Here is a 12,253-nt window from a genome sequence, read left to right on the forward strand (position 1 = left end):
CAAGGTCTAGATCAGTGTTCTTGGCCCCATAACCAGGGGCGCACGCAGGATTTTTAGGATTCCCCCCCCCCCCCCCAAAAAAAAAAAAAAGTGAGAGAGCTGCTGCACATGCACCCGCGCATACGCAGCAGCTCCATTTCGGCAGCACTGTACTATACAGCAGCTGTGACGCTGTCAAAGAAGCGTCCGCGGCGGTGCTGTATACAATACAGCACCGCCGCGGACGCTTCTTTGACAGCGCCACAGCTGCTGTATAGTACAGTGCCGCTATGTGTGGCACTTCGTTAGCGGAGGGGAGGGGTTCCTGGAGACCCAGAAACCCCACCTGCGTGCGCCCCTGATAACATAGAGACCCTGCAGGTGCAGGTTTAGTAACAAGAATGTTAAGTGTAGAGCTGATGGTTGCATATACCAATTACAGTTGATAAATCAAGTGGCACCAAACCACCTCTTTGATAAAAATAATAATTTTTACGATATCTTTTTCTCCTGCACAGCTCTTGGTTCAGTTAATTTCAGTTGCAATACTGTCCCCAGAGCTGACATTCTCTGTAATTGGGATTGCCACTGTCTCTCACTCTTCAGCTTCAGTGCTATCAAGGTTTATCCACTTGTCCTGATTTCACCTGACTGCAAGGTATCTCTATTTAACCGCTGTATCCTGCGCCACTTGTGCTCAGTTCTTACACACATACTCCTCTGAGCATGGACCTCTAACACTCCACTCACTAACAAGTCAGGCTGATGGCACCTGCCTTCACTGCACTACCAAGCTCTCATTGTTTCCCACAATCACCCAGTCCTGTCAGGCCACTTACTGGATTCCAGAGCCTTTCTCTCAGAACTCAGGCTCTCTTTCTCTGGTGCTCAAGTATGTCACTTTTTATAGTTAAGTACTGATGTCTCCCTCTTGAAACTCACTCTGGCTCACACTTGTCACCCAGCAGCTGTCTTGGAAGGGCTCTGGGATGACAGGAACTCTAAAGTCGTCATTTAGTATAACAGAAATGGAGAGTTATATCTTTCCGGGGGCCTTTGCCGGGCACAGGAGTAGACATTTGAAATTCTCCAGTCTTGCCACTACACAACTACAACTAGGCAGCCCAAGCGGTGGCTGCATTCATCCACTTTACTCAGGGGCATCACTCAGGAACATTCATACAGGTGCATTCTGTTCCTTAGTTCTCAGAACATTCTACAGATCAAAATGTATAAAATTAGGTATCTGCTATTTTCTACTTGTTTATTAATGTGTTTAGAGACACTGAAATAAATAACTGCACATTTTAGGTGCTTTGGTTTTAGATTAAGTGGTCTTTAACTACTGGGAAATGTCTTCATATTTTAGTGTCTTATATTTTTAAGACAATACTAAAGTAAAATTATAGCACCATAGAATAAAAAAATTATATCCAACTTAAAAAAAGAGCATAAATATGCGTCCAGGGCAAAGATGCTCAAATCATCATCAACACATAATCTTGCACCTGGTTTACGAACGTGCAAAATCTACACCTAAAAATAGAGTTTTAACTCTTACTAGAATCTCTAAATTGTGTGCATAATAAGTACAACAAATTTTACTCAAATCACAAATTTACACATTTACTAAGTGCAAATAGACTTGCACTCAGCTGTAATTGAAGCCCTATATGGGGAAATGCGATCACTAGAATTTACATAGTTATCCCAGTAGTTTCCCTGGCCACCTATTGCAAAGTGAATGTAATGATTTTCCTCAATAATTTCTATATTTAATCAAGTAATTTGGATATTTGCATCAGTTCAAGTTATATCAATACTCTGATAAAATAGTTTTGGATTCCTTTAGTTCTTCTTTTCATGTAACAGAACAATACCATGTCATAATGGATTAATGCTCATGTTTCATGCGTTCTGTAAGCTAAGAACCCAAAACACTTTAGAGAAGTAATGCAGCTTAATAATTCTGGTGTTAACAGTTTGCATTCTTTCATGAGCAATGCAAACACATTTAGTTTAACTTTTGTACCAGATTTGAACTAAAGACACTAGGCAACATTTAAAAAACTTCACTTTCCCTTTCTTAACAGTATTAGAAGAATAAAGTTACAATCTGGTTGCTCACTATGGATTAAAATACCTCTTTTGCACAGTTATCTATCCATTTTAAAAAATGCCCAGCCTTATATTACAAAATTATTATTTTGTTTATTTAATATAAGGACCTCTCCCCATTATTAGATAAAAAAAAAGTGTACTGTGATGCCACTTGAGACATCTTGCATTTTGACAAGCAATAATCACAAGTGTTAAAAAGTCTCAAAGTCAGTTAAAGTGAACTCTCATACAAGTGAATACAAACTAATATTACTGCCAAGTGATATAATTGTATTGCAGCTAAAATCACTAAGACTCAAGCCTGACAATACCCCTGCTTTCCTCCATTTTCTGCCTTTGAAGAACATCTTTACACTTTAACCACATAAGCTTCAATATCACACTGCTGAATAGAAATGACTGTGCTGAGGATGTCTGACACCCCTCCCCCTGCACGCCCCCTCCGCTTATACTGCAGTGAATGGGAAAGAAGCTCACTCAGTACAAGGAGACAAGGACGGTGAGCTGAGGTTTGCAGTCTGCTCATCCCCGCTGTATAACAGAAGGGAGGACTGGGAGAGAAGGATTGCGCCTGTAGGGTAGTAAGAGGGGGCACTAACTAACACTGACTGGGGGTAGCTATGAGTGAGCTCCGGGCACTGATCACTTTCACCTAGGTGGACAGCACGGAAATACTTGCCTGTTGGATTAATTTCTAAAAGTTACAAGATCTGTTTGGATTGTAAATTGTTCACAGAAGCTCAGAAGCCATGGAGATCTCCTGCTCGTGCTTCCAAGCGCTGGTCTGCTCGCTTCTTGTCATCATCTTGTCTGGTATGTGTACTGCCTCTTACATTTATGGGGCAATCTGTCCCGATCCCCATGGGTTCATCATCATATTTTCCTACAAATGTTACTATAAATCTCTAGTGCGGGACATAATAATACAGTGATATGGATATGATGTTATATCTATGATGATGTTCCATGGTATCTCCTATTTAAAGACAATACATATGCTTGATTTTACATCTAAGACATTTATTAAATCCCCTGAGCTGGGAGTTAGTTGCAGAAATGACAGGCTCATGTTATTAATGCACTTTTTTCCTTAGTTAATACTTTATCATTCCCAAAAGGGAGAAGGACGTGTCAGTATTAACGACTGCAAAACATTTATCAAAATTTACAACCTTAGAGGCTCAAAAAGCATCCCAAACGCTAATAAAAACTTGGTGGACTTTTACACACATATATAGGAGTAGTGAGACATTTATATTATTGTCCTACATAAAAGAGCATCACTTTCCACTGTGCTGCAATTTTATTGCATTGCCACTGTTGCTATGCTAGATTATCACACTTTATATGAGTAATATTGGTTTGTTTTGGAACTTGTCGATATTAAATGTAACATCCATAATATAATTATTATACCATGTGCATTATTTTTGAATTAGAGGCATAAGATTTTTTTTTCACTCAATGTAACAACCAACAACCAAATTTTGATTGATTGTATGAGTGTGTGTGTATGTATGTATATATATATATATTATATATATATATATATATATATATATATATATATATATATATATATATATATATAAATGTAAATATATATATATATATATATATATATATATATATATATATATGTAAATATATATATGTATGTGTTATTAAGTATAGAGAATTACACACTTCTAGCCTGGATTGTTTGATGTCTGTGACAGGGAGACAATGTCTAATATTGTCAATGTCTAATAGGGAGTCTAATATTACAAGGTGCTGGCACTGAGGTTATATCATGGTCTGCAGCTAGTTGCTCCCTTTCATTGTTATGGATAGCACGCTTGATTTATTACAATAGAGCAATATTCAATTTTACAGGTTTTCAAGAACATGTTATTGGACCATTTAAATAACTAATGTCAGAGAAAGTTATTTGTGGAATATACTTATATTCAGGGTTATCCAATCTAGTGGAGTCATAAACATCTATTAAAGTTCACAGAGTAAATAGCAGTGAGTGATTTGTCTATCATGCATGGTGGTTACTTACAATACATATTACTATTCTGTAGCTTTCAGAATTAATGTATTTTATGTTTGTAAATGATAAGTGGAAATGTAAGACATTGCAGTCATTATGGTCTGGGCAAATAAGATTGTTATATACCATCTAATAGTATTGATACGATAATCACATGTGGTAAATCGGGCCAGGTAGATGTTGACTTTATTCTATAGGATAGGATTTGTATCAGTAGTCATAAGAAGTAAATGTTTCCCTCTGTGTGCAGTGGAAATCTGTGATATAGACATTCCCAGTTTAGATGAATAAACCATGATTTGGATGTATATCCCAATCAGAAATATATAGACTGATGTGAACTATAATGGAAGAAATAAAGAAAATGGATTTTAAATTTGCGTATAAAACTATTTATTGTGGTCAGGAAAAAAGCAACACTTTCAAAACTATTCTGCAAAGTAATCTCCTTAGTTTGCATCTAGCCATAAAATTTCCCATGTTTGGCTGGTGGCATTTGGCCTTAAGAGCTCCCAGACCAACCGCAACTGCACCACACAGCAGAATGAACTGACCTTTACCGTCCTAGCTCCATTCATGAACTATACATTATGCAAAATGTGAATTTACAAATAGAAAGCGGAACTGCATTACTTGGCAAAGAAAAGGCAGAACTTAAAGAACTGCATCAGAACTTCACACTTGTGTCAAATCGCCTCTTCCATTGTGAAACTTGATTGATGTGAAGTTTCGCTCTTCTCGAATTGTGATCTATAAATGTGGTACAGACAGTTTTTACACTCAATATAAAAGAGTTCTCTCAATTTCTTCTTATTATTACCTATTACTTATTACTTTTGGCAAACTCCTAAGAGCAACACAGGGCACTGGTCTCAAGATTCTAAGGGGGGAATTCAGTTATCCGCGATGTTCCTCAGAACACTGTGGCTGCGGATTTTTACCGTTACTACAGTAAAATCTCTGCTCATTTTTTGCGAGGAAAAATCATCGGAGATTTCTGTAAAGGCATTTTCTTCATACTGCCTTTTTGTTGAAGACAAACCCCGATGGGCTAAATATACCCTTTGTATCAATTACTAACAAGGCACTGTCCAGTTAACCTGTTTTACAGCCTGACTCCACACTGTTTGAAACCCAGCTCTAGAGAAGAAGCATTTGGAGCGCTACCAAACTGTGGCCATCAACAAAGCTGCACCAAAATACATCTCCTCTCTTGTCTCAAAATATCTCCCAACTTGCAAACTCCGTTCTGCACTAGATCTGCGTCTCTCATCCACACTCATTACATCCTCCCATTCCTGGTTACAGGACTTTTTCCGGGCTGCACCCACTCTATGGAATTCTCTCCCTCGCACAATAAGACTTTCCTCTGGTCTAAAAACTTTCAAGCGTTCTCTGAAAACCCACCTCTTCAGACAAGCTTATAATATTCCTTAACCACCCTCTTAACCTCACTACATTACCCAATTACCACCCGTTACACAATCTCACACAAGACAACTACCCCCTGATCAACATTGTTGTGTGACAGGATCATTTAGCTTATGAGTCACTTTTACCTTTGCAGTCTGGTTGGGCCAAAATGCACAATGTAGACTTAACCTCATGTGTCAAACTCCCATTGTCCCATAGATTGTAAGCTTGCGAGCAGGGCGTTCTCAACTCTTCCGTTTTACTCAGTTTGTTTATTAGTTCACTATGTTTGTCCCCAATTGTAAAGCGCTACGGAATATGTTGGCGCTTTATAAATAAATGATGATGATGATGGGTTTCCCTGTTGGGTCCTGTTCTGGTAGTTGTGGATGGGATGTTAACTAGGATAGTTATTAGATGGAATTATTCTTTAATTCCCAGTAAAGAGGCTTTTTTCCACTAAAGGCTGCATGTCAGGCATGTCACAGGACTATATTTAATGGAGAAAAATCAGTTAGGGTAACATCAATTCTGTGGAGCAACAGAAGGCCACAAGGGAGAAGCTTGAGCCCCCAAACACCATTTCAGTGTGTCTGTTACACATTCTGAAACAGCTACATACCGTCACTCAAGATCTGCTGCAACAGTCAAGAGGATGCTAGAGTCTAACTTATTTGATGTAGCATTTGACAACATAGGATCCCAGTCCACACTATAACACCCTATTTTGCTTCTTGCAAATGCTGATTGATGGCTGGATGGATGGGCGGGTGTTTGAGATATACTAAACATAATACCGCTGCTGGATTTGGCATTTATTAGTATTCTCTGTGCAAGAGCAGACTTAGAGACACTTAGCAATGTTTTCTTAGCAAAGACTATGTTATAACCGCTGCTTTGCTTCCATTGTTATTCTTTAGTCAATCGGTTTCTCTTAGTGCTTAGTGGGGTGAAAGAAATTGTGTCTAAAAATCTTACAAAACAACTCAGGCATTTATCACTATCGTTTAAAGGTAAAGTTTCCCCTGTCAGTTTGTTTGCAGCCTTTTCTTAGTACTCATTCTGTTCAGTCAACACATATGTAGCAGTGTTTGAATGAGGAATAGTGAGGAATATGACTTAGTTGTATGCCATGAGAATAGCTGCTTGCCAGGAGTATGCTGTTTGACTTTACTTGTGCATTAATCCCGGCTGTTTATTCTCTGTTTTGGGATATCCAATCAATCAAGAGTTGCCATAACCTGTTTTGCCAGAGATTTGTTCCAACTTTCTGATGTTTTCGCCTGTTCATTTAGCTCAGTCAGTTCACACACAACTTTATCTTTTTTTTTTTTTTTTTAAAGAAAAGTTATTTTGAGAAACTGTCCAGAAAGTTGTATGAAAAAGATCAGATGTGGCTGCAGGGGAAAAAACAGATTTATATACTAGTAAAACTTGCAGTTGGTTGTCCTTTTATTCAAAGCAGAAAAGCCAGTTAGTAAGTAGTTCAACAAGATTACCACCTTCAGATTACTTTAATTTAATAATTTGTAGGTATACTTCTGCAATATTTATTAAATGCATTACTTTTAGTAGATTCCGTCTGTGTTTTTCAGCCATATATTTATATCATCGAAAATAATTACTTTGGATGTCTGGGATTTAACACTATGCTCCTTTTTGGATAAAACTGTATTTACTCATCAGCAGTGACACATCTGGAGGCCACTGGGCCGGTCGACCAACCTACACCCTACATTTACCAATCTAAAATGCAATTTTAGTGTTTGTTTGTTTTTTCTTTTCTCCATTTGTATCGATCTAACAGACATATTTAGGGGTGAATGAATAGTAATACATTTATTATAGGACATTACTTGTTTTCTATGATGGTGTTACAAAGTCTCCTTACATGCTTACCATTCAGTAGATTACCATTGTATTTTTATCTCTGGTTCTTGATGAACATTTAAACATTTCTGCCAAACCTGCTTATGTTTTTAGTGTAATACACTAATGAAGCTTGGGCTGTTGTGTAAGGGTATGATGTAATTAGGAGCATAGTATGACAGTTGCAGGAGTGACCTGGTTCTTGAGAGCCAAAAATACAATAGAGAGGAGGCAAACCAATGGCAGACACAAATCTGTAAGTTTTCTCATAGTCCATAGGCAAACCAGGGGGGGGGGGGTTCCTAGTGCCTGGAAACCCCCCTCCAAGCCTGGGGCACTGTATTATTGAAGTGGCTGGACCCTGTCCCCGCTTCACACGGCTCTGCTTGAAAAGGGAGTGCTGCGTGCACCTAATAGTAGTGTACGCAGCATTGCCCATGTATATTATGGGGATAAGAAGAGTTGGAGAGCAGCCAAGCACTGTCTAAAATTATAGCCACGCCTCCATGAATGCTTATCACGCCCACTGGCGCCATGGTGTGAAAACCCCCCCTCTACAAATCCTGCATTTGTCCCTTTAATCTGCACACATAACATAGTACTATGTCTAGCGTATATAATCAACTGTACTAGGCACAATTAAGCAGAGATTGTTTTTTTCAGGTTATAGTGCCTATTAAATAGATGATCCTTTGGCAAAGGTTGAATCTAAATGCTTTTTTATGATGTAAATAGAAGGAAGTGGGTGCATAGAATAGTGCAGTAATTTATTTTCAAAGGTACAAAGCTGTCCTGATCGGGATGGTGGTACACAGCCCTCAAACTGGGACTGTTCCACATAATTGGGACTGTTGGGAAGTATGGGCTATGGAATGGGAGCTTACTACAGTGCCAGTGGAGAGTGTGGAAGGTCTCCAGATGCTGCAGGGCACCCTGACCGACAGGCAGATTTCGGGTTATTTCCACTTTAATTGAGGTCCCAGTAGGAAGATGATAATTGGTCTGAAAATAAAAATCATGCGAAATGACACTGTACATAATTGTGAGTTTAACTTGCGTTGTGCGGCAATGTATGTTCTTGGTCAATTTTGGTGCATCCGGTCCATGTCAACGCAGTTGTAAAACTTACATTCATCTCAATGAGAGTGCATTTTAAAGGCAATGAGGTGCGGATAAGAAACATTTTACATGTGCATTTCGTGCACACAAGCTCCTGTTTTGTCCCAGAGCATATTAAAAAAAATGCAGATTGAATGCATTTGTAAATGCAATGTGACATATACACTTTCTTACTTGCATTTTAATGTATTATAAAAGCCATTACAAACGGTGGTTTTTAGATGTGATATAAACATTCCAGTAATCAGATGTTCTACTTACTTTTAAAATTAGTAAACTATGTAAATCTAATGTTTGTTCTTCATAAAGTACAATATGAGACACATTTAAAAAAAAAAAAAAATTCATAGAATGTGCTTAAATTCTAATGGCTCCAAACTTGTATTGTCTCTTCAACATATACACATCTCAATTATATGCACATGTCTTAACAAACAATGTCTGTTAAAAGTGTAGACAAAACCTTGGACTCTGTCCTCACTGTTAGCACTGCATGCAAAGCGTATTCTCAATGCCTCCCTGTGGCATGGTATACTATGTACTTAAATAGCAGTCCCATAGAAATACATTATAATGTGCCATGCATTAACGATTGCAAATGCTGCAGGAAACTTTAAACTCAATGCAAAGCATATTGAACACTTGTCAGAAAGTGCATGTATAGATTAAATCCCTAACATGTTTTTTTGGACAATGAGCAATAGAGCACATTTACAAAGCTTTAATAACATGCATAGAACGCTTGAAATCACAAGTCTGTAAGCTTTAATTGTTCATAACAATTTCATAATATTTATTTTTGTTAACTTAGCTGCTTTCTTAACATTTTCCAAGTAGGATAAACAAACAAATATACAATTTCCTATTGCACAGCTTAGAGGAAAGTTGAAATTGTACTTGTACCATGTGAATGCTCAGCCAAGCATTACTTGCAGCACTATAAATGGGAGATGTCAGTGTGAAGTCTGCCTGACAATGCAATCAGTGGAGGTCAGAGAAGTTATGTTGATGTCTGCAAAGCTGTTATCAGGCCTCACAGAATGGGCAGAACCTAGACATGTTCCTGACCAGAAGGATAATTAATTGTTTTCTGCAACTTTTTTCTCTCTAAAGAAACAAAAACTAGTCATCTCTTGCAGCAGCTATACTCAGACTGTAATTAAAAATCTAATTATGCTTTGACAAAAGGTAAGCAGTCTTTGTCACTTCTGATGTTGCTATATTACAAGTTTCCCAGGACTTATGTATAAAATTGACACCTTCCATATTTATGCAATTTTTAGTGTTAATATATTACATTATTGCTTAATTCATGCCATTATGATATTATTATTATTATTATTATTATTATTATTATTATTAATTTTTATTTATAGGGCGCCACTAGGTATCCGTAGCGCCGTACAGGGACAGACAGAAACACGATACAGGGTGAGACAGCACGGTACAGTTAACAAAAAATATATCATTGTTTTCTCTGTAAAACCAGAGACTTTTTTTTTTGTTTCCAATGTAGATGTCACTGGTCGTTGACCAGAGCCAGATTGTCATTTAAATACTTTGCAGTTTTGTGCAGTGAATTCCTGTTTTGCTTACTCTACCTCTGTAAGATTTTGAATGCCAGTTGTTCCCCATACTTAGGCTGGGTACAGAAAATTTCTCCCGATGTGATATAGTTAACAATTTTATCAACATCCCCAAAAAAAATTTTTACCAATCAGCATGCCGATTCATGTGTACATACTAAACACGTTTTACACGATTTACCTTCAGATCTGTGCTCTTCTTTAATAGTTTGTGACTCTGCACACTCCATAGAGATCTATGGACACTGCTGGTCGTGAGTGTATACACACTGCAGAATTGGAATGACATCACTGAACGAGATCTTCAGTCTATTTTAAAAATCAAATCAAACGATACGATGTGTTTTGGAACGATAATCGTTCATCATTAAAGCGTACACACTAATGCGATATCGGGCCGAACGGTCGTTTACTTTGTGATTGGTTCAATAATTGGCTGAAAAACCTGCGTGTTACCCAGCCTTAGACCACTTTTGCCATGTTATATTTTACCATATAATGAAAATGCACAGAACACTGACTGCTATGCAAAGTGAAAGTTGGCAAAGAAAATCTATATGTAGAAAATTTTAAAACATTATAAATAGACCTTTAGTTTAACCATCTGTCCAGAAGGGTGAGATTCTATGATAAGAAGATTCTATTTATAGTAGTAATGATAAATGATAACCAATATACTTTTCTTGTAGCCTGAACGTCAGACACCTGTGTGATGAGAATGTCTTTGGCAAACTACATCATTCAGTTTTAAACTTGCATATATTGAATGAGGTATTGATGGCCGTTTAAACAAAAAGAGAAAATATGGCAGCTCAGATCATAGCAGTGACCCTGACATATAAGAGAGAGCCTAACTTCTGAGCCTAAATTTAAAAAAATGAAATATAAGAAATTAATCCAAATTTAGGTTTATCAAAGAACCTAGTGTACATGACTGACAGACTGAATCCAGACACGAGTTACATTGAAAGTAGCAAAACTATTTTGGGTTAGTTAGGATCTAATAACAAACGGCCTGACTTTTGTTACGGACCTTTGTAGAATTAATCCAAAAACGAAGTCTCTTCAGAATATGTTCTTTATTTATGTATGCGCAATACAGACCATTCAATTCAAATAGAATAATGGCAATTACATACTACCTTTGCAAGCCTTTTATCTCTTAAAACCACAAGCTAATACGTAGATATAAGCATCATACAAGTCTTTAGCCCAATAATATCGCTCCACATTTCAGGAACTATCAATATCTTCCCCTCGCCCCCCAGATATAGGCATTAATTCATGTTAATCTTGCCACATCTTATTGTGCGCTAACTTCAATATCTCATTATACCACAACTTCCCTATTTCCTATTAATGTGGAGGGAATTTCCTTTAGATATGTTACTTCAGCAATATTTTGTGGACCTACCCTGAGCAATATGTCTATACAAGAATAAAACTGCTTAATTTGCAATATTTGTTTATGCACGTAGTTTCTTAACCCTTAACCTAACTTTATTTTATAACCAGCTCTTTATTCAACTTCCATTTTGTGTCAAATGATTATCCATATCACTTTTGTGTTTAGAAGCATTTTCCCGAAATGTTTTCAGAATTCACAAGCACACTAAATGATTCTGTTTATTAGTTTTACATCATCAACATTGATAATGGGTTATTTTGCAGTAACTCTGGAAATTGTGAAAAAAGACTATTGTCCTCTATTAAACTCTTAAATCATCCTCTACAATGATTTTTTTTAAAATGCAGTACACAATCCAGGCACTGTCTTCAACTCTTATCAAAATTGCCACATGGCTGTGTTTTTATCACAATGTGTAAGTAACGCTGGCCTTAGACACAGATGATGGTGGCCGATTCATTAGATTTCATTCAAGTTCAAAATTATAGAGTCCACATATCAGATTATCATTATGTCCAATCAAAATTGGATCCCGTGGATGAGGCAGGAATGAAAAGGTTGGTCAGACAGTAACACACTCATTGGAGCATGAATACATCAACAGTTCACCACAACAATAAATGTTTCATTTGGACACACAGGGGCTTATGTTACATTGAACGCAAATTTACTTCTGAGCAACTGCACAAAGCACTAATTCCAGAATTGGTGGTTTGTGCG

The 12,253-nt window shown here is 37.3% G+C and overlaps 1 protein-coding gene across 1 annotated transcript in view; it reads left to right on the forward strand.

The window, feature by feature from the left end:
• The first annotated feature begins 2,570 nt into the window (after nucleotides 1–2,570).
• Nucleotides 2,571–12,253, forward strand: part of APCDD1 (APC down-regulated 1) — a 47,964-nt gene continuing 38,281 nt past the window's right edge. Inside the window, 1 exon segment of the mRNA XM_075213288.1 lies at nucleotides 2,571–2,913. Coding sequence (XP_075069389.1) covers nucleotides 2,850–2,913 — 64 coding nt within the window. The 5' untranslated portion in view covers nucleotides 2,571–2,849.

Source organism: Mixophyes fleayi, chromosome 5, assembly GCF_038048845.1.
Source record: "Mixophyes fleayi isolate aMixFle1 chromosome 5, aMixFle1.hap1, whole genome shotgun sequence".
Taxonomy (NCBI): domain Eukaryota; kingdom Metazoa; phylum Chordata; class Amphibia; order Anura; family Limnodynastidae; genus Mixophyes; species Mixophyes fleayi.